The sequence below is a fragment of the Meriones unguiculatus genome, chromosome 10 (genome assembly GCF_030254825.1).
Source record: "Meriones unguiculatus strain TT.TT164.6M chromosome 10, Bangor_MerUng_6.1, whole genome shotgun sequence".
NCBI lineage: Eukaryota > Metazoa > Chordata > Mammalia > Rodentia > Muridae > Meriones > Meriones unguiculatus.
In genome coordinates, this window is record NC_083358.1 from 89,167,365 (window position 1) to 89,190,403 (window position 23,039).

General features: G+C 39.1%; 2 protein-coding genes across 4 annotated transcripts in view; one reads left to right on the forward strand and one right to left on the reverse strand.

The window, feature by feature from the left end:
- The window catches only part of Mfsd14a (major facilitator superfamily domain containing 14A), a 32,042-nt gene extending 11,691 nt beyond the window's left edge, over nt 1–20,351 (forward strand). For 2 of the 3 annotated variants that reach the window (XM_021642700.2, XM_060392831.1), the window contains exons 3-12: nt 3,229–3,291; nt 4,132–4,259; nt 6,451–6,565; nt 9,162–9,380; nt 9,733–9,846; nt 10,682–10,753; nt 15,294–15,406; nt 16,852–16,949; nt 18,074–18,237; nt 18,992–20,351. In XM_021642700.2, the coding sequence (XP_021498375.1) occupies nt 3,229–3,291; nt 4,132–4,259; nt 6,451–6,565; nt 9,162–9,380; nt 9,733–9,846; nt 10,682–10,753; nt 15,294–15,406; nt 16,852–16,949; nt 18,074–18,237; nt 18,992–19,198 (1,293 nt within the window). In that variant the 3' untranslated portion in view covers nt 19,199–20,351. The remainder of the gene's footprint in view (nt 1–3,228; nt 3,292–4,131; nt 4,260–6,450; nt 6,566–9,161; nt 9,381–9,732; nt 9,847–10,681; nt 10,754–15,293; nt 15,407–16,851; nt 16,950–18,073; nt 18,238–18,991) is intronic. The other variant, XM_060392832.1, reaches the window with a different exon arrangement.
- The window catches only part of Sass6 (SAS-6 centriolar assembly protein), a 30,440-nt gene continuing 27,398 nt past the window's right edge, over nt 19,998–23,039 (reverse strand). The window contains exon 17 of the mRNA XM_021642710.2: nt 19,998–22,972. Within this exon, the coding sequence (XP_021498385.1) occupies nt 22,866–22,972 (107 nt within the window). The 3' untranslated portion in view covers nt 19,998–22,865. The remainder of the gene's footprint in view (nt 22,973–23,039) is intronic.

Here is a 23,039-nt window from a genome sequence, read left to right on the forward strand (position 1 = left end):
TTTATGGCTTTCGCTACCTCTTCCAACCCATAAGTACCCCTTACTTGGGGATACAGGTGTGTGTGTGGGCCTGTCATTTCATTGGATGTGTCCAAGCAGAGACTTAATCACTGCTCTTAAGTAGATAGGAAGGGTTTATACTGATGGGTTAGGGAAGGTGAAATGTAGGGCCCATATTACTCAACATAATTATTTTGAAGTAAATTGTGTAGCTCTGTTTTCCTAAGACAAGGTTTTTGTTTGTTTGTTTGTTTGTTTTTTTAGCTCAAGATCTACAAAGGCTAAAAGTGATATTACCTACATTTTCCTAGATTTGGAATCATAGAAGACTGTTTACAGCTTGGGTGATGGTTAATTTCTTCCTGTCAGTGCAGAAAAAGGAAATAGAATGAGATTCCCATCTGTGAAAGAGTCTGTATCTGGAAAGGAGTAATTAGTTTAAAGTGTGTAGGTTACAGAATCTCAGACTAAAATTTTTATTTTAAACATTATATGTATGGGTAATTTGCCTGCCTAGTGCCCGCACAGAGGGATTAGAGATCCTAGAAGTGGTTTACAGATGGTTATGAGCCTCTGGAACTGCAGCTAGTAAGTGTTCTGAACCATTAGCCACTCTCCAGCCTGGAGAAGAGAATTTAAAAACAGTTGCTTATTTGTATGTATGGTCATGCGCTTGATCACTTTGTACTCATGAAACTTGAAAGTTTGTTCATAAAAAAAGTTAAATGGCTACATAAGTATATTCCAAGAGTCAAAAAATGTTGATAATCCATATTGCTTAGCAGATTTATCTACACCTATATAATCATTGCTTTTCGTATATAAAATATTTATGTTTAAGAACATTACTCTGAATACATAGACCGTAATCATCCTCAAATAAGTGGGTTTTGTTTATAATAAACTGTCATTTATTTATTTAGAATAGTTCTTAATAGTATGAGTTATAAGAATGCCAATTTGAATACTTTTTTGATTGAGATCCTTTTCTTTTTAAAAACTACAGCTAATTTATCTAAAGTGTATAATTAATTATTCAGAATACAAGTTTGTGTGTATCTCACTCTTACTCTTGAAGGATTATCACTATGTTGCCCAGTCTTACCTGGAACTCTGTAACCCTCCTGCCTCAGCTCACACAGGAGCTGGAATTACAGTATGTTACTATATGGAAATGTGTTAAGTCTGATGGAAAGGTTCTCCTTATATCTTACCCACCCGTCTAGGCATGATAGGAATGTGTAACTTCTTGGTGGCCTTTATCTCTGCCATTAAGACAGTAAATCAAATAGAGACAGCTAGTTAGAACGTATGTTATCTGTTCAGTGATGTTTTCAAATTTTCTAGGCCTTAAATTAAAACCTGTTTTAGTAAAATTGAAAAAATGAGTCTAGGACTTCTTCACCCAAGCTAGGTGTGTGCTCTCTCTGCCTTTGAACTGTATTCCCAGTGCTGATAAAGCAGTTTAAGGGCTGAAGTACAACACCTTGAGGATTTGAGTGGAATCCCTGCTTCAGATCCTTGGGTCTTTATTATAACTAATAGACAAATGTCTCAGAAGCTGGAGATAGGGGTCAGTGGTTAAAAGTATCCTCTTCATCCAGAGGACCCTCCCTTGCTTCCCAGCGCTTCTGTTGGGCACTTCAAAACCATCTGCAATTCCAGCTTCAGGGGATCTAATATTCTCTTCTGGCCTCCATAGGTACCAACAAGTATGTGATAAACACGTAAATTAAAATAATTTTTTTTTTTTTTTAAAAAGGAGAGAAACAGATACCTCAATCTAGACTGCTTGCTTTGCTTTGCTGTCAGTGCTTTGGTATAGGGCTGCTTGCATGCTTGCAAGTGCTCTGCATCCTCCAGCTATGACTTTGCTATTTAGAAGCCAGGTTATTATTATCTCCAACAAATTACAGAGAGCTGCCTTGTACATAGTAGGTTGCTTAGCAGTGTTGCTGACTTAGTTGCTGGTGGTATCTTCCTTCCTACTCCTCTTCAAGTTGTGATGATAAAATAAGACCCCTTGGTTGGGAACTACTGATTTTAAATCTTGAGTATTAAAAACAAACATCAACAACAAAGAAAACGCTTGATTTTTCTCATGAATGAGCGTCTTTAATTCACACTTTACATCAATTTTTCATCTTTCCCTTCATCTTTCCTTTCATCTCTCTACTGGGTGTCAAACCCAGGACCTTGTCCATGCCAGGCACGGGTTCTACCGCAGAGCTTAGAAGAGCCCAGTCTTCTAAGTTTCTCATTTTTATTTGCAGTAAGTATGTTTTCTGAGGTTTCTTTTTTTTTATTTTTTTTAAGTTTTAATTTTATTTTTATTAATTACAGTTTGTTCACTTTGTATCCTAGCTGTAGTGCCCTCTCCCATCCCCTCCCAGTCCCACTCTCCCTCCCTCTTTCTTTTCCTATGCCCCTTCCCAAGTCCAATGACAGGGGAGGTCCTCCTCCCCTTCCATTTGACCCTAGTCTATCAGGTCTCATCAGGACTGGCTTCTTTGTCTTCCTTGATGGACTGGTAAGGCTGTTCCCCCCTCAGGTGGAGGTGATCAAAGAGAGAGCCCATGAGTTCATGTCAGAGACAGGCCTTGTTCCTCTTATTGGGAAACGCTCTTGGACACTGAGCTGCCATGGGTTACTTTTACTTCTTTGCAGGCATTCTAGGTTATCTACATGCATGGTCCTTGTTTGGAATATCGGTCTAAGGTTTCTTGTTATTGGGAAGAAGAACTAAAGGAAAGCCAATTTAGTTCTTGCAAGGTGTCAGGAGTACACTCAATAGCATTTCTTCCCCTCGTGGCCATTCCCCATTGTCCTTACAGAGACAGGCAGAGTTCTTAGTGAAAGAGGCTTCTGAGCCAAACGAGAGTTCAGCTGTTCCATCTGTAAGATTGTACTACGCCATGCTAATCTGGAAACTCACATGAAATAAAGCTAGATTGTATTATGAAAGGCTGTTTGAGCTGGGTGGAGGAGGCAAATGCTTTTAATACCAGCACCTAGTAGGCAGAGGCAGGTGGATATCTGTGAGTTCAAGGCCAGCCTGGTTTACAAAGCAAGTTCCAGGTCAGCCAGGGCTCTTATACGGAGAAACTCTGTTTCAAAAAAAAAGAGAAAGAAAGAAAGACTTAACAGAGAATGTGTGTGAGAGGGTTGTTGAAAATGTTAATGTAGACATCTTACTGAGACTAAAATATGTTGTTTTTATTGTCTTAGGTATTGCATGAAACCTTCCCTAAACATACATTTCTGATGAATGGCTTAATTCAAGGAGTAAAGGTATGATCAATTCTATATATGTGTACATATACATATATATCTATATATACATACTTTTGTATTTATAGTTTTGTATGCTGATTGCCTAATCCCTGAGATGTAAAGTTTTTATAACTAGTTAGAGTATAATTTAAGGTATTTTTTACATAAGATTTGACTCAGATACAGGCAACTATGTTTAATTATTTTATATTTCCTGTTTTATATGATTATTCTTCTTTAAAATTTATTTAATTTTATTTTATGTGCATTGTGCAATATGCATATTTATGTGCATATTGTCTGTGTTCATGTCTGTGTGAGGGTGTCAGATCCTAGACAGTTCTGAGCTGCCATGCAAGTTCTAGGAATTGAACGCTGGTCCTCTGGAAGAGCAGCCAGTGCTCTTAACCACTGAGCCATTTCTCTAGCCCCTTACATTAATCAGAATTCTTGTTCCAGAGGTTTTAGTGAACTTTATACAAATTTAAGCAATAAGGATAGTACTGAGAACGAAAACATTTATTCCCAAACCCACTCTTTTTATAAATGGTCTACTTACCAGTAAACATAACCTATGATGGTCTTCCAGGATTGCTGGTTTAGTTCCTGAAGTTAGAAGTACATGAACATTTTGTATTTAATAATCAGACAGGCCAACAAATGATTTCCTTAGCCAACCTAAAGAAATTTTAAATTAGTATGTCAGCAAGAAAGGAAATAAGTTACTGTTTATTTAAAGCTAAATGATTTTTTTATCCTAGAAGTAAAGTTACTTTAAAGTTTTGTTGTTATAGCAAAATGATTCATTGTTGGCTCATGCATATACATCATCCTTTTTTTAAAAATTTGAATTTCTAGGGTTTGTTGTCATTCCTCAGTGCCCCACTTATTGGTGCTCTTTCTGATGTTTGGGGCCGGAAATCATTCTTGCTGCTAACAGTGTTTTTCACATGTGCCCCCATTCCTCTAATGAAGATCAGCCCATGGTATGTATATGCTCAGTTCTGTATAGCAACTAAGTAACTGTTTCTGTTACTGCTTTCTTAATGCTTTTTTTGCTTGGGCAGTTTACTTGTCTGCATAGGTTTTAATTTTATTCTTTAGTATATTTATTTTGTTGGAAGCATCTAGACTGTAGGCTTTTCATAGCTCAAATTGGAAAACAATATTTCAAAGATTGGAGAGAGATACTAACTTTCTATTTTCTAAATAGGGGATTTTGCAGTCATCACTATCTGTATTCATTAGGAATGGATTTATTAATAAAGCCCAAATGATTGTTGCTCAAAATCTGTTTATTTCTTTTCATATCAAAAAGATTCTGGAGTCAAACAGTCTAGAGCCTGACTGTATAGGATACAGTGAGCAAGACTTCATTTTGCCTCTCTCCCGTTCTCAGCTATCTTAGTATTGCTGAAGCCCCAGCTATCATGTCAGCCTTGGGTGACACCATGAAAAGTATACTACTAACTTCGTTAGGGTGTGATGTGTTTTGTTTGTTTTACTCTTTTTCGAAGCAAGATCCTGCTATGTAGCACAGACTTTGATCTCTCAACCTGCCCTGCTTCCCTAAGAGAGTGCTGGCTTACATGCAGCCTCCAGTGACCCCTTCTTTTAAATCCATGTCTTTCTATATGACCTTTGGTCAGACTTCACTGTGACTCTACTAGAAGAGCATTCTTGACTACTCTGGTAAAGATTGGGGTTATAGGCAGGGTGGCAACATGCTCCGTTAGTCCCAGCAATCAGGAGGCAGAGGCAAGTGGGCTCTGGACCACCTTTTTCTACGGAATGATTCCAGGACAGGGCTACAGAGTCAGATCCTGTTCTGAAATAGTAAATTAAAATTAAAAAAAAAAAAGTGTATGTGTTACTTTTTACTTAGAGAAAAGGAAGTGAAGTTCATACATACAAAAGAACAAATGCCCAAAACTAGTGGGGTAATAGTTGTGTATCTGTACATTTATTCTCTAATGTTCTTTCTGTATCATTGTGTAGATGGATATTTCATGAGTGAAAAATTTAGGGGATGTGTGGAAGGGTCTTTTACATTAGATGCAAGCTCTAAAAACCAAGCCTTTAATGAATATACTAAAGATGCAAATAAAATCTTACCCAAGGAGTCTAGGGGATAACAAAAAAAAATGTATTTTGTTAAGGAATGTGTTTGAAAACTTTCAGTAGCACTAACATCCTGCTACAATGATAATGTGAAAATTAATAATGATTAAGCATGACTTAAGAAACTAAATGTCACCAGTACAGTAGGCTTTTACTGTTCTTAGCTAGCTAGTTTGGAGTCATTTTTAGTAAAATACTCTTGCTTCTCAAATTATCTTTTGCCCCTTCTTTTTGAGTGAGTGAGTGTTTGCACATGCTCACCCATCTGGCCTCATGTGGAAGCCAGAATTAATATTGGCTACTAGTGGCAGTTATTTCTCCACACTGATTTTGAAGGAAGAGTCTTTGACTGAACCTAGGAAGCATGCTCTTTGTGCCGACTTGACTGGCTGCTGAGCACCTGTCTCTCTGCTCTGGTGCTGGGCTTGGCGATGCTCCTCCCCGCTGTGCCCAGCTTTTTGAATTGTGTAGCAAGCTACTTCTACTAAGCCACCCCCGAGCCCTGGTTTATTCTCTAGTAACTGTCTTTGCCATTCATGTTTCTGCAGTGTAAAGAGTTTGTTTTGCTAACAATTAAAGAGCTAAAAATAACTGAAGGAAGGAAAACGTGACTTGTGTATATAGCCTCACAAGCATTCAGTGACTTGTCAGTTTTTTGTTTTGTTTTGTTTTGTTTTTTTAAATGACTTTGTTTATGTATGGTGCTTAGATGGGAAGTAGTAATGAAGTATACAGCTTTTTAGCTTGATTTTTATAGAAATAGCCTTTGGCAGTTTTAACAAAGGTTCAGATTAAAGAGTATCAGAACATAATACCTAATTTTAAGTGCTGTATTCTATATTGAGATTGGATTGCTATGAAGGGTCATCTCTAGCCATACATATGCTTTTATAGTTACTGGCGTAGGGTTTATAGATGTGTTAATTCATGCATTGTCCTAGAAAGCTCTTGGCTGAAATGAGTTGTTCTTACTGTAACTAATAGACATGAAGAAGCATTTTAAGTAATGGAGCTTGTTCTAACCACTTTTTTTTCTTGCTTGCCTTTGATTCTTAGGTGGTACTTTGCTGTTATCTCTGTTTCTGGGGTTTTTGCAGTGACATTCTCTGTGGTATTTGCATATGTAGCAGATATAACTCAAGAGCATGAAAGAAGTATGGCGTATGGGCTGGTATGTATACTTACCCTTTCAAGCAATCTCTTGTGTCTTCTGCAGAATGCCTTGTATTAAGTGCCCCTATAATCACTCATTACATCGCATTTAAAAGTCTTTTTAAAAGCATGATGGTGCGTGCCTGTAGTCTCAGGATTAAGGAGGCTGATGCATATTATTTAACCTAGGCTAATTAAATAAGACTGTCATGAAAACTTAGAACCATGTAAGTTTTCAGGAACTATAAGTGGTATCAGAATTTAAATGATTGTGTATTTTTCTTGTCAGTATTTTTTTTAATGGAATCCTAAAACTAAGGAAATAAGATTATAACTCGTTAACTCATTGAATTAATCTAAAATTTAAGAGGCTAACATCTAGTTCATGGGTCAGTCAGCCTTTTCTGAGGCTTAGTAAGCCATGTTTTGTTTTATTTTCTGAGAGACAGTTTCTGTGCCGCCCTGGCTCTCTTGGAACTCACTTTGTAGACCAGGCTGGCCCAACTCAGAGATCCACCTACATCTGCCTCGGAGTGCTTGGATTAAAGGTATGTTCCACCATACCTGGCTGCCTTTTTCTATTTTAGATAGGGCCTTATTAATAGGCTGGCTTAATTCTGCCTCTGTGCTTGGATTATAGACAAAAACCACTATGCAAGGTTAGGAAGAGCTTTTAATTAAGAATTTTCCAAGCCTGGTGTAATCGCATACCCTTTTAATCCCAGGAGGTAAAGGCAGACAGATATCTCTGAATTTAAGGCCAGTCTGGTCTTCTAACAATTTCTAGGTCAGCCAGATACATAGTGAGACCCTTACTTAAAAGAACAACAACAACAAAAGTTTTCTAGCCTGGTCTCTTCTTAGTTTGGGCTAAGGTCAAGTGAAGAAGAGCTTTTCAAGTCATAACCCAGCAAATGATACTGACGTAGAGATAATGTGGATATAGAGAAAGGAGAAGGTCCTCTCTTTTTCTGCCAGAAAGAGATGGCCACAGGTTGGTAGAACTGAGAGGGGAAAAACACAAAGAGCCCCAGACTGGGCCTTTGTTCACTGCATTGCAACTGTGAGCTCATATGATGAGGCAGTGAAAGTAAGCACCCTTTGCCCCACACAGGTGCTGAGCTCTGCACCTGCTCTGTGTTCCGGTGCCCTGATGAGAGACCACTGCTGTCTGGTTGTGGGACATTTCCACTCACCCAGAGAACACTCTCAGACCCTCTTACCATCTGTCCTCACAGCACCCTGGGGCCAGACAGCAGTCTGCACTCTGTCTGTGTGCTTTTGCCTTTGGTAGGCATTTCATACAAATTGCATAGTGTAACACAGTCTTTAAGTCTAGCCTCTTTCAGCTTAGTGCACTCCTGAGATTTACCCGATCCATCCATGTTGCTGTGTACTGTTTCTTTGTCTGGGACAAATTACATTTTGTTCATCAAGAGGGGAATGTCTCTTGAAGGATGCTTGGATTAAGAGATACAACTTTTAAAAGTTTTAATTATGAGAGACAGGGCCCTTGATGAGCAGCAGCTTTAGATTTTATTTCATTGTGTTTTCTAGTGTTTATGAGTATGAGTGTTTTGCCTGTGAAGATCCGAATGGCTGATGATCTGAGTTTCATTCCTGTGTTCTACATAGTGAAAAGTAGAGAGCCAGCTGCGACAATTGTCCTCTGACTTCTGTACGTGTTCACACGCACAAGCACAGACATAATAAATAAGTGTGAAAAACTAAGAAGCCTGAATTCATTTTAATCACTATTCATAGAGTTACAAATAAACATTCTTGTGTTGACTATCTACATTCAAAAGTCAGAATGGCACAGAAACAGTAAAGTTTCCAATTTGACTTCCTCTACATTCTCCTCTGATTGTTAGAGAAGGAACATAGGGCCTCACGAAGGTAGGCAGCTACCAGGCCAGCTTTAATTTCCAGTTCTTTCTGAAGAACATGGTTTTTCATTAGGCGTTATCTGCTTTCACATCTGCTGATTTGCAGTTCATCAGTGTGGTGAGGCAGCTGTGTCTGGGGTTACTGGGTTCGCTCTAATCTTTGTCTCTGCTGGCCTTCTCGCTTCCTGTGGTTGAGAGAGGGTCTCAGTGCCAGGTACTTTTGTTCTTCCTAATCCTGCTGTTCGAAGTCTCTTTAAGTTTGCCCTGAATGCGTATCGTAGTAAACATTTAATTGTATGTTTAATTTTGATGAGGAATCACAGTGAAACTGAATCTTCTTAGAGCAGTGAGTGACTTTAGACTGTAGAAAAGTGCAAGAGGTTAGTGCTGTACTGAGGACTAGCATGACTGACAGGAAGAAGGCATTTGTGTAGTGTTCTGGGTACTTTACTTTTCCTAAGCTAAATCACCTTTTAGTTTGTTTCTTGTTGGCTTGCAGGTCTGTTTTCTTGTGAATTTGTCTGTAGGATGTATTCGAACAAAAGGCTCCAGAGTTTAAAAGAAAGTTTGAGAGGCTAGTCCATCTCCTTAGGCAAGAATCTGATGTTCTGATCTTTCTGCAGGCGAGCACAAGAAAAGGGCAGCTGCAGCTGGCTTGTAAAGGAGGATGGTGAATGGGTGCTGACAGGGGAGTCCCAGATAATCTCCCACTGTTCTTGATTGCAGGTTTCAGCAACGTTCGCTGCCAGCTTAGTCACCAGTCCTGCAATTGGAGCTTACCTTGGACGAGTATATGGGGACAGCTTAGTGGTGGTCCTTGCTACAGCAATCGCTCTGCTAGACATCTGTTTTATCCTTGTTGCTGTGCCAGAGTCATTGCCTGAGAAGATGCGGCCAGCATCATGGGGAGCCCCCATTTCCTGGGAACAGGCTGACCCCTTTGCAGTAAGTTTCTGTTTGGTAAAAGAGAATACCTGATTTGGTGGACTACAAATACTTCTCTCTGGTTGTTTTGGGGGAAAGCATCTTAAGGTTTATTTATAATTTATTATAATCAGGGTCTCACTGTGCAGCCCATGCTGACCTGTTATTTGAGATCATTCTGGATCAGCTTCCTGAGTTGTGCAATTACAAGCATGTACCACCATACAAGCTGGTTTTGGGTTTTTTTTTGTGTTGTTTTTTTTTTTTTTTTAATCATTTTTCAGATTAGTTTGAGGAGGATGAAATAAAAAGAAAACTAATTGTAAGTGTGAGTTTTTGATTTAAGCATGTGTTGGTGTTTCTCTTATTTCAGTCTTTAAAAAAAGTGGGCCAAGATTCCATAGTGCTGCTGATCTGTATCACGGTGTTTCTCTCCTACCTACCAGAAGCAGGCCAGTACTCCAGCTTCTTCTTATACCTCAGACAGGTGAGACCATCTTACCAAGGCAGACCTGTCATGTTTAGTTCCCTGAAACAGTGTATCATTTTCGTAGAGCTGTACTCATCTTTACATGAATATTGTCCTAATTTACTTTCTCTTGCTGTGATAAAACACTCGCCAAAGGCGACTTGGGGGAAAAAAAGGTTTATTTGGCTTATTTCCGTGTTACAGTCTGTCATTGAAGGAAATCAGGGCAGGAACTGAAGCAGAAAATGTGGAGGAATGCTGCTTACTGGCTTCTCCTCAGGTTTATGTTCGGCTAGCTATCTTTTTCACCTCCCAGGACCACCTTGCTCCAGGGTGTCATCATCGACAGTGTGCTGGACCCTCCTACATGAGTCATTAATCAAGGAAGTGTCCCCACAGACTTGCCTAGAGGCCAATCTGTTGACATGTTCTCAATTAAGGTTTTCTCTTCCCAGGTGACTCTAGGTTGTGTCAAGTTGACCCCCCCAAAAAAATTACAAAACTATTTTATAAACAATAGCTAACAAGAACTTAGCCTTCTGTTAGAGGACCTGTTCTGCTCTTCATTCTTGGTACTAGGGCTGAGACCTAGGAACTCATGTTGCAATTATTTGTAAAATGAGTTTGGGTGCTTGATAGCTTAGTGTGGTCAAATAAAGGAGACCTATTATGTATAAGAAGGCATTTTCATATGATAAGTCATTTTAATGAATCCTTTGTGTATAAACTAAAATTAGACTTTAAAATTGTTGGTAAACATTTTTCTAGCCATTTAATGTTAATATACAACTAGTTATTCTAGTACATATTTGCCTCTTTTTTATTAATTTTACCTGTTTTGGAAACTTTCTAGATAATGAAATTTTCCCCAGAAAGTGTGGCAGCCTTTATAGCAGTCCTGGGCATTCTGTCCATCATTGCACAGGTGAGTTTCTGCTTTAGATAGATTGATGTCATAGACGGGGATCCGTCCAAATGAACCTTGAACTCACAGGCATCCTCCTGCCTCTGCCTCCCAAGTGCTTGGACTAAAAAGGCTTCTGATACCATGCCTGACAGGTCTGATCTGTAGGTTCAGAAACTTATATTACAGGGACTGTCTCTGACATGAACTGATTGGCCTGCTCTTTTAATTACCTCCCCCTGAGGGGGAAGCAGCATTACCAGGCCACAGAAGAAGACAATGCAGCCACTCCTGATGAGACCTAATTGACTAGGGTCAGAACAAAGGAAAAGAAGACCTCCCCTATCAGTGGACTTGGGGAGGGGCTTGCATTCAGAGAGTGGAGGAAGGGAGGGATTGGGACAGGAGGAGGGAGGGAACCACGGGGGAGGGGAGATACAAAGTGAATAAAGTGTAATTAATAAAGAGTTTTTTTTTAAAATTTAAAGAAAAACCAGTAATGCAAATGCTAAAAAAAAGATAAAATGGCATCTCAAAGAAGTTTTAATTTCTCTTTCTCTGATGGCCAAAAATGTTAAGCATTAAAAAAAAAACCTAATTATTTGCCAAAAAAATAAATAAATAAAACTTATTAGCAAAGCTAGTAATTGATGAGAATGACAGTTTACAGGACACCTTGCTTTGTGAATTCACTCTTAAACAAATACTCACTGACTATCTACAGTACTGAGCAGGCACTATGATCCCTGCTATTTAGAGTTCACGTTGTAGGGAATGAGACATGCTATGGGTAAGTTGTTGGAAACAGCAACTTTCCATTTCAAATCCACATAACTTCAAAGAAGGGGGAAGTGGTAGAGAAACTTGGACTTGGGGAAAGGTTTTGTTTTATTAGTAAGGGGAACTTGGGGGTGGGGGTCCTTGATATACAAGATGGCCCTTTGGTCAGAGATGCAGAATAAGCTGTAAAAGTAGCTAGAGGAAGAGATTTTGAAGTGTTTGAATAATGGGAATAATGTTCCAAGGGTGAGAGTGAGTAAGAAAACAGAGGCCTGCTCGGTACTGCTGCTGTGGATAGGGAAAGAGGGCTGGTGAGTGAATTGCAAGGGTTCCTGGAAGCCCCCTGGGTAAACAGTGATTGTTGATGCAGAGGGTCTTTTGTCTTTGGGTGTGGTTCTCAGCAATGAGTCTGACTCAGTAAGTGTACACAGGATGTGATCCTAGGAACAGAGGGGATCAGTGTTTCTGGATTCTGTTTCTGACTTGATTGACTTCTTCTGGTCTTAAGAAAACACAATTAACTTTAGCTCCCACTTGCAAGTCTATAAACAGGCTAGCCAATGCACTAGGAGAGGTTTTGTTGCCAGGGGTGGGGGTGGGAGTATGAACCCATAGTCTCTTACTGAACCCTTTCCTGAATTAGGATTGATGGTCCCTCCTGGCTTTTTAAATGAAAAAAGGTCATGAATTCAGTAAATCAACAATTAGTAGCCAGCTGTGTTGAATGAAGGGCTCTGAGGTGCTGTTTTAGAAGCAAGTTTTGGTGATAGTTGTGATCTGAGTTTGCGAAGTGTTAGCTTCCTTAGCCTGACATTTCTGAAGAGTGCATGCATGCCTCTGCCCACAGCCCACCCTTCAGTTGTGTACTTACCTGAGGCTGTGGGGATTTCATCAAGGTGAATCTTCTAGCAGTGCTTTTCCTCTGGGGTGCAGCAGTGCTGAGAGCCCATATCCTGCCCTGTGAGCCTCTAGAACCTGCGGGCCGACCCTACAGGGATCACATATCAGATATCCTGCAAATCAGATATTTACAATTCATAACAACAAAATTACAGTTATGAAGTAGCAATGAAAATTTTATGGCTAGGGTCACTAGAACATGAGGACTTGTATTACAGGATCGCATCATTAGGAAGGCTGAGAACCTCTGGTTCTCAGAGGTTCTAGAGCCTTAAGAGGAAGCGCGGGACTTTTGAGGTGCAAGTGCTGTGTTTGGAAATAGTCTTGAGTACACTTTTCAAAATCATTAAGCTTTGCCCCTATCCTTCCCAGAAATTGCATGCCACAAGGGATGCCAGGAGCCACAGTAAAAAAAATAAACAAAAAACAAAACTATGAAATGGCTGTTCCATTAGGGGAAGGTCTTTATTGTAGATAAAAGAAAGAACACCCAAAGGCATCTGAAAGAGTCCAGAGCGGAGAGGAAAAGAAACAGACTGGACACGGTAGGGAAGTGGGAATAGCAAGAGAGGAAATAGAGGATATAAGGAAGATGAGTAGGTAGGGGAGGGAAGACAGCAGGGGTCAGGAACCTAGAGTGGACTTTGAGACTTAAGAGAATACTTGTGAATAGGTGCTGAGGGAGCCTGGAGGCCAGCATGGGCTGTGATACGCAACCACATGTTCATGTCAGTGGTGAAACATATGTCCCTTCTGCCAGAGGCAAGGGAAGTGACTCCTTTTGGCAGATAGAACACATTTTACAAGTTCCTAAGGAATGCTGGCTTTCGTCTAACAGCCAGAAATTCTTCTATAGTCCATCTTGAATTGAGCAAAGTCTAATATCTGTACATAGGAACTGCCTGAGACCTAACATAGAGTTTTGAGTATACTCCAAAGTTTTCTTTGAGTGACTAAAGTGTTTCTGATATGGTCTATAAATAAAGCAGAAATTTTTACATTCTGATGCTTTTAATATGTACGTTGCCTGTAATATTGTCCACTCACAAGCAATAGAAAATGTGCTGTTCATTGCCTTAAAAGAAAGTAACATACAAAAATATCTTATTAGAGGAAATAAAAGTTGAAATTTTCACATACTTGTTAGATTGAGAAATACTGGCTTTATCCAGATGTGTTTTTAGTAAGTTAAATGTATCCTAACAGATACATCAGGGAATTTTGTGGCTTGACTACCAGAGTCCAGTCCCACAGGTGGGCAGGCCTGGGGCCTTAGGCCTGTATGCGCTTCACTTTTACCAGAGTCTTGGAGAACAAAGCTGAGTCCTCAGGTCCTTTTCAGAGCCTACTCTGGTGGTACTGGGTTCTCATCTGAGAAGCTTCTAGGAACCATTTTTTGAGATAAGGACTCTTTTATCTAACTCGCACTAGCCTAGAGCTCAATTATAGCCTAGGCTGGCCTCAACCATACAACAGTTCTTCTCCTGGCTCAGTTTCAGGTTACAGACGTGAGTTACCACATACCTAGACATAAAAGCAACTTTGCTTTTTACTAGCATATTTGTGACCGAACCCCATAGAATGTCAAATGATTAAATTTTTCAGCGTGCTCTGGGGTGGGGGTGGGGGAGTTCAACTTTCACTTTATAATTATTTAATGTGTTAGGAAGTAATGATGAGAGTGATTTTGGTATCACTCCTACAGACTTATTAGCTATTTTGTGTCATATGATCAGCTTTAGTTAGAAGTTATTTTTGCTGTCCCAATCTATGCTGAATTTCATTTAAATTTGAAATAGAGGAATGTCCATCTACTCATAAAACCATTTATTAAATGCTTGCTATATGCCAGGCATAGCTCTAAGCACTTCATATAAGTGCTTTATATCGTCCAGTATTGAATGCTGAAATTGGGGCTGTTATCTCCACTCAAAGATTATGGTCCAGCCTGTTTCTTCAAAATCTATGCTCTTGGGCTGGAGAGATGGCTCAGAGGTCCTGAGTTCAATTCCTAGCAGCCACATGGTGGCTCACAACCATGTGGCTCACAACTTACGTGACCTGGTGCAGGTGTACATGCAGGCAGAGCCCTATACATGATGAATAAATAAATAAATCCTTTAAAAAAAATCTATGCTCTTAAACATAAATTCCCAAAGTTATACTTCATAGTTCATAGAATCCTCATGGTTTCAAACAACGGGTTGAGATGAAAGTTGTGGGTAGTCATTGGGTCATAGGATAACATTGAGATATATCTTAGTTAAGTTTGTATTGCTGAGATAAAACGAGGCAGTTTATGGAAGAGTTTAATCTGGGCTGTACAGTTCCAGAGGGCTAGAGTTGATGACTGTTACGTGGGAAACCTGAGCTGGTAGACAGGCATGATGCTGGAGCAGTACCTGAGAGCTTGTGTCTGGTCCACATGCAAGAGACAGACCTGATACTTTCCAAAGAGTTCCACCAACTGGAGAGAAAGTATTGAAAACAGATGAGTGGATTGGGCCCATTCTCATCCAAACCACCACTAGGGCTCACCTGACCTTGAAGCTTCCCTCAGGCATCAGGAGCCACATTTTTGTGGTCCTCATGCATGTGTGCTAAGGGGATAGAAAGTGTGACTGGAGCACTCTAGCGCTCATTCTGCCTGTTGTTAGCTTGGAACTGAACTCTGAGCTAGTTAGCAGTTACTACTGAAAAACCACACCATGTAAAAGGTGCTTCATTTGAGCAAAGTAACCTTTGTTATCCTCTGTTAAAATCTGTGATAGGGGCTAGCAAGATGGTTCAGTAGGATAAAGGTGCTTGCCAATTTCTGAAAATAAATAATTCACATTTTTTGAAAAAGAAAAACCGTTTGTGATAATTGTTTCTCTTTCAGACCATAGTCTTGAGTTTACTCATGAGGTCAATTGGAAATAAGAACACAATCTTATTGGGTCTGGGATTTCAAATATTGCAGCTGGCATGGTATGGCTTTGGTTCAGAACCCTGGTAGGTATAAATGTTGTAATGCTTGTTTTCTTAATGTTTTAATATTCTTTGAAAAGTTATTTCCCTGTATGGTATATCTTGTTCAGATCAACCTTCTACTCCCTGCCTCCTGATCCCCTTCTGACTGTCCAGTACATCTCTCCCAACCTCATAGACTCGTTTCTAGTATGAATTTAACCCAAAATCTAATCAATGCTGTCCATGTGCACGTGGCATGGAAGTGGGGCCATCTAGTGGGGCCATCTAGTGGGGCATGGGCAGCCTACCTACCATAGCCACACCCCATTACAAATGTCTTGATGCTAGCTTTTTTTATTTTGAGATATGTTCCCCTTTTTTTATTTAATTTTATGTACATTAGTATGAAGGTCCCTTGGAATTGGCGTTACAGACAGTTGTGAGCTGCCCTGTGGGTGCTGGGAATTGAACCCCAGTCCTTTGGAAGAACAGACAGTGCTCTTAACCTCAAGCCATCTCTCCAACCTCCCTTTCTTGCCCCTTAGCTAAGGCTGCCTTGGCCTTACAAGTACTGGAACTGCAATTATGCCAAGCCCTGCCTTTTTCGTTCTTTTCAACCAAGTTATTGACCTTAATATACTTCTTGCGTGCATGCATAGTACAGTTTTCCATGTATATATTCTAGAGTGGCTTAAGGCCCCCATGAGATTAAGGTATTGTATCTCTAAGGAACATTTAATTTAATCACTTTGTTACTAGGAAACAGCATAGGATTCTGTGGCAACAAAGCCCTGACAATTTAATTCTATTATTTTGTTTTTCTGGTTAAGGAAAATAAACAACCCCACCCTCCAAAAAAGTGAGGAATGAGCCCAGTGCACACACTTACAGGCTGGAGTCCTGCAGGAGGAGGGTTGGTGTTGGTCTGCCCACCTCCTCTTTGGATTTGGGTGTTAGTAAACGCTAAGAAAGTGTGTTAGTGGGTGATATGTTTTCCAGTCAAGCCTTTGTAGAAGTGTCCACAAATGTATAGTGTGTTTTTCAAACAAGAAGCCAGGAACATCCATCTTCTTTACCCTTTATATTTCTGATATTATCAACCAGTGATCTTTAAACTGAATTACAAGTCCATGGGGACACTGGAAGACTGTTGGCTTCAGTGTTTAAATACACTTGATGTTTATTTTATGTATACTCGACATAACTTCTCAACTACCCACACAAGGATATTCCACATACATTATGGTTTGGAACTTGACAACCTCAATTTTACAACAAAGTACCACACTGTTTTTGTGAACAAGTAGTTAGACTGCTTCCAGAGTACACAAGCTATATCTTTAATGACTTGCCCAGAGACACTTAGAGGAAGAGAAAGCACCCTTCCCTTTTCTGTACCACAGCCATTGGACAGTCAGGACTTGGTTTGATTTGACAGGAAAAATGGAGAAGCACTATTAAATTTTGTTTTGCTGCTTTGATTACAGGATGATGTGGGCTGCTGGGGCAGTTGCAGCCATGTCTAGCATTACCTTTCCAGCTGTTAGTGCCCTTGTTTCACGAACTGCTGACGCTGATCAACAGGGTGAGTTAATAGGAACTCCTGTTAGTGACTGCAAACACCAGAGTCTTGTATCTGTAGTTTTCTCTTGCAAAAGTACTGAAGCCAAGTGTATCTTTAAAGCTTTGTTCTCTGTTTGCTGCCTGTGGTAAACTGGTTTTAAGATACTAATTTCCAGTGGATTAGTCACTTGTCTTTTTAAATACTGAGTGTTTGGCTGCGATAGTGGCTTTTGCATCATTGTGGCAAAATACCCAACAGAAATAGCTTAAAGGATTTATCTGGCCCATTGTTTTTAGAGAGTCTATGGTTGCTTGTCCTTGCTTGTGGCCCCCGAGAGAGGATTGTGTCAGCAGGGTCATGTAGAAGCCGCTACGGAATGGTCAACAGGGAACAGAGTGGAAGAAGCCAGGGACAAAACATTCCTCCAAGGACTAACCCCCCAGCATTCTGCTTCTAGGGCCTCCCCAAGTAGCACTACCAAAAGGGACTGAGCATTCAACACACAAACCTTGTGTCCTGATTTACTATTAGGTTTAACTGCCATTTTGCTATTGTGATAGGTACCTTAGGCTTCGTTATTAGCCTTTAAAAATCCCGTAGTTTTAAGTTATCTAGAGATGTAAGACACGAGTAAACACAGAAGAGTTTTGTGGTAAGAACACTTAGTTGTCAGCATTTTAACAGATGAAGAGGGTCCTTGATTTGGCTGTAAGACAAAAGGGGGTTGTTACTTAGTAAAATGAGGAAGTACAGTGTTACTTAGTAAAATGAGGAAGGAAAAGCCTGTGGTAAAAACAAAGTGCATTTTCATTTAGAAAGGTGATCCTAGAGAAATTGAAAATCAAACGCAGTAATATATATTTGACCAAGTTGCAAACTGTGTGGGATGATTTTTAATGTACTTATTAGTTCCTGACTTGTTTATAGCCAAAGGCCAAGTGTTTTTGCTACCCGGAGGGAGTTCATCCTGTTATGTCTGGGCTTGCATTGCCAGAGGGCAGTAACTACTGATGGCTTCTCAGTAGCATTTAATACCATTAGAGTAAGTTGCTAGTAATGTTAAAAATATCCATTTAGATTGATTTCACATTTGCAGTTTAAGAGTAGGAAAAGGATAATGTGCAAAACATTTATTTTACGTATAGGTGTTGTTCAAGGAATGATAACAGGAATCCGAGGATTATGCAATGGTCTAGGACCAGCCCTTTATGGGTTCATTTTCTACATATTCCATGTGGAACTTAAAGAACTGCCAATCACAGGAACAGACCTGGGGACAAACACAAGCCCACAGCATCACTTTGAACAGGTATTTCTTCATTCACATGGTAAATTGATATATTTATTTGGCTGGATTAAAGAGGTTTTTGAAAAATAAACAAACCCCCTTGCAAAATTGGCTGAGCGAAAAATCGCTTAAATTTGTACTTGATGGTATGTCAGCCATTTCTCCATTCCAGACTATTACTTTTCTTCTGACTTCTTATGACTGCTGTGTCATAGTAGTCATCATCTCTAGATGGAGTGAAGTGGTTGTGCATACATTTGTTGACTTGCTTCCTTTATTTCCCAACTGAAATTACCTATGCCAAACCACATGACTATTGAGCCAATACAAACAAGCTCTTCAATTTCCTTGATTAAGCAAGAGTTCCCCCAGCCAAGTAATATCTGCTATATACAACAAAAACAGTTGTCAGATTTTGCTCAGAATGAATGTGTTCTGGGGTTAAAGTAAGAACCTGATCTGCTTTATGTTTGGGATTAGCAATATTTTTGAAACAACAAAATGGTGTGTTAATATGTGTAGCTTTGCTTGACTGCAAGGCTTCTGTCTTCTGGAAGTGCACAGAACACCTGTTCAGACTCTGGGCTAAAATCGATACATGGTTGTTCCTTTGCCAGATTTTGTGGGCAGGATTTTGCAATAAGTATAAGGATAACTTTTCTCCTGAAGTATTTTCTAGCTATTGCTTTAATGGAGTCATTGGCTTAAGAAAATGCTGAGCAATTATTAGGGGCCAGTATCTGTGCAAAAATTCTAACTATTGTTTCTTCCTCAGAATTCCATCATCCCTGGCCCCCCCTTCCTGTTTGGAGCCTGTTCGGTACTGCTGGCTCTGCTCGTTGCCTTGTTTATTCCAGAACACACTAATTTAAGTTTAAGGTCCAGCAGTTGGAGAAAGCACTGTGGTGGTCACAGCCATCCTCACAGTACACAAGCGCCAGGAGAGGCCAAAGAACCTTTACTCCAGGACACGAATGTGTAATGAACGAAATCAGGAAGACTTTTCTATCAGCACCCAGGTCTTAGTTTTCACCTGTAGTTCTGGATGTACATTCCATTTCCATCTACAATGTACTTTAAGACTGTCTTAAGAAATATCTGCATGAACTCCGTGGGAACTAAAGAAAGAAACAGACAGTTTTTTCCAAAGATGTTACAATTTCTTTCTTTCTAAAAGAAACCTTTTCTTTATTAGCACCACTCTCTTGCCACTAAACTGTTTTATTACACATCTTTAATTAAAGCTATGTATATGTAACTCCACTGTCAGCGCATCTCTGCTGCCATTTCCTTAGCTGTTGAGCCTTTACCTGCTCATGCTGACTCAGTGAGATGGTAGGCAGGGTGTTTATGGACCTGTTTGCTTGATCGTTGTAAAAGCCTGAGTCAGAACTTAATATTGTAAAATCTTGGGTCAAATAATTCAAAGCCTTAATGCAGATGCACTAGAATAAAGAAATGGTAAAGAATTGTTTGCATTTAAAAGACAAACTTGTGAAAATTGTAGAAAATCAGAATCATGTTTCAAGCTTGTTTTACCATAATTTCATTTAGAACATTCACTACTATTTTGAAGTATGAAAATATCAGCCACTTAGAATTTGAAGGGGGGTCAGGGCCTGTACATCTATGCTCTGGCTCAGCTTGTTTAAATTTGTTCTGCTCCTTATACCACTATTCTTTTGATGTTTGCATAATCATAAGGACCTCAACACTTGAATACATAATCTAAAAATTATATAGTAAAGCTGGTAGCCTTGAAAATGTCAATGTGATATCTGTATGTAGATAAATATATATAGTGGCCTTTCAGGACTGTCACAGTAACACTTTATTTACAGAGCTAATGTTTGTCCTAAATTTTCAGGACCCTAGAAGAGAGCTTTATACAATTACTGATGTGAATTTCTCTAAAGTGTATATTTTTGTGTCCAGTTATATTATTTAAAAAAAGTGTTACTTTGTAAAAATTGTACATAAAGTATTGTATAGTTTACACTGTTTTCATCTTGTGTGTGGTTACTGCCTAATGCTTTTTAAACTTGGAGCATTCACTATGATTAAATAAGGTCTCAAAATGTAAATATTCTGTTAATAAAATTAAATATTTTAATGATTTTTTTCTTTTTAAAAAAGTCTTGATCTGTGAGTCCCTGTAAGGCCTGTTTGGGCTTTGTTACCATAAACATTTTTACAGTAACAAATCTTCACTACTCTGCAATCCATTTGTTTGCCCACTTCACCCCCCCCCCAAAAAAAAAAAAAAAAAACTGAAGATAGATAAAAATGCAGAATTTGCAAGTTGATTACCGAAGCACAGACATTGCAGGACAGTCTTTAGTCTTTTATTTTCTAAACATGCTTCTGGCACATAAAACTCCCAGGTTTTGGTACTTTATTAACAAAGGTCACAGTAGCATTAAAGCAACATTTTGATTATTAACACATGTACAGTTAAACACCACGAAATAATTTCAAACAAAAGTTGAAGAGGTAGAGCAGAGAATCTGTACTGTCTGTGTGCATGGACACCTAGCACAGCTCACTAACAGCCTGCTGTGGAAAGAGCTGTCCTTTCTTGGGAATGTGTGTTTTTAAATAGTTAGGGATAGAGTCTCTCTTTTAAAAAGCTAAGTATGTCGTATCCCTTCCAAAGCCGGCCACATCCCTACGTATATTACAAGTATTTACAGTAGTCCAGCATTGCTGAAAGACTTCTTTACAGAATAAGTGCCATCAGTGAACTTCGATTACACCCCTTGAAGGTATTGCCAGTTGCCAGCATCCTCAAAGTGAGATTAAAGGTCCCTCCCTGTCTTACTGTGTATGGCCCTAGTAAACTTGACATGTCATAAAGTACTTGAAAAAAAAAATTTGTTTTGTTTTGTTTTGTTTTTTTAGGACAGGGTTTTTCTGTGTGGTCTTGGCTGTCCTGGATTCACTTTGTAAATCAAGCTGGGATTACAGGCATGTGCTACTACTGTGCCTGGCTTTTGAAAAATTAATGTGTATGAATGTTTTGCATGCATATCTAGACACCACATGCATGCCTGATGCACTCAAAGAACAGAAGAGGTCTCTTGGATCTGAGTGATAAACAATTCTGAGTTGCCATGTGGGTTCTGGGAATAGAACCCCGTCCTATCAAAGAGGAGCCAGTGCTAACCAACCACCGAGCCACCCCTTCAGCCCCTTGAAACTTTTTAAAACTATCACATGATTGTTAGCATTTTTACAAATAAGATTTTGGGATCTTCTGAGGATTTTAATTTCCTTTAGTGGGAAATTGCCACTAAGATTATAGGTTGGGGTTTTTTTCAATTGTGTTTTGTGTGTGTGTCCACACATGTATTTGCACTTGAATGTGGTATCTGCTGACAACAGTGGGTCTCCAGGAGCCAGAGTTCCAGGTTATTTTAAGCCACCTAACATGTTTGGGGTATTGAACTTGGGTCCTCTGTGAAAGCAGTTTAACAATTTAAACAATAAGCCATCTCTCTCCAGCCCCCCACGCTAAAGTTTTTGGGTTTTTTGTTTTTTTAAACTAAATTCCAAAGAATAGTTCTTGGAAGGTTTTAGTAATAAAGTTGTAACTTCCAATAGTTCACTTTCCTGCTTTATTAACAGAGTGCAAATTCTGGTAAAAAAAAAAAAAAAAAAAAAAGTAATGAGTATTAATGATGCTATATTACACTGAAGATTTTGTATGGAAGAGTCAAAATCCTCTATGTTCACCCATATAACTAAAGCACTTCAGACATGTAAATACACTGTCCACATTATTCTTAAATAAAAATTATTTCATAGATAAAAAAAATGTCTTAGAGAAAATAATTTACTATGAATACTTAATTTCACTCATTTAAAGTGCTTAAGAGTGTCACTGGGTATATCAACCAAACTCCAAACGCCCATGCCCAGGAGTAGTTGGTTAGCACAATATGGACTCCATTGGTTTTGGTTTGGTATTTTTTTGTCTTACTGGTTTTGATTTTTTTGTTTTTTCTTTTTTGAGGAAGAAAGAACATGAAATTGGGTGGGCAGGGAAGTGGAGACCATCTGGGAGGAGTTAGGAAGAAAAACAATAAATCAGAATATACTGCATAACAGAGGCAGATGGACCTCAGTTTGAGGCCAACCTGGTCTACATATATAGCAAGTTCCAGGACAGCCTGAACTACGAAATAGAACCTGTTTAAAAAACAAAACATACATATATATATATATATATATATATATATATATATATGACATCAATGTAAAGACCAATGATCACAGTGGAAGCTCTTTCTCCAATGTTCAGGTGGCAAATTAAGAACGGTTTTACTAATAAAAGTGATAGTATGCCCCATAAGCTTTCTTCAGCTTACTACTATCCCTTGCAGGGTGTATTTTTCTTTAGGGAGTCCCTTATTCAGACCAACTGATAAGAATCTGATAAAATTCAGTGATATTTGTTGAAACATTCTGTTCACAGAATAAAAAAATGCCATTTACTCAGAATCTATCAATTCCCTAAGTTTGTAAATGGCAGCAGTATTATAAAAGATCTAAAAATCTAACAGGAACAAGAAAAACTTGGTTTTGTTGTTAATGGACTGTTAAACCACTTAAATTTCTAAACTATCAGTAAGAAATAAAAGGTTGGATTAACTATTTGGTAACTGCCCAGGGAAATATGCTGAAGATGAAGAGGGGACAACTGTGGGCTTAGAAGATGTCTGTAATGCTCCCAACATGCCATCTTTTTGATGGTCTGCAAAAGAAACGAAACACACAACCTGTCATTATTTCAGCTTTAGACACATTTCATGAAAACAAAT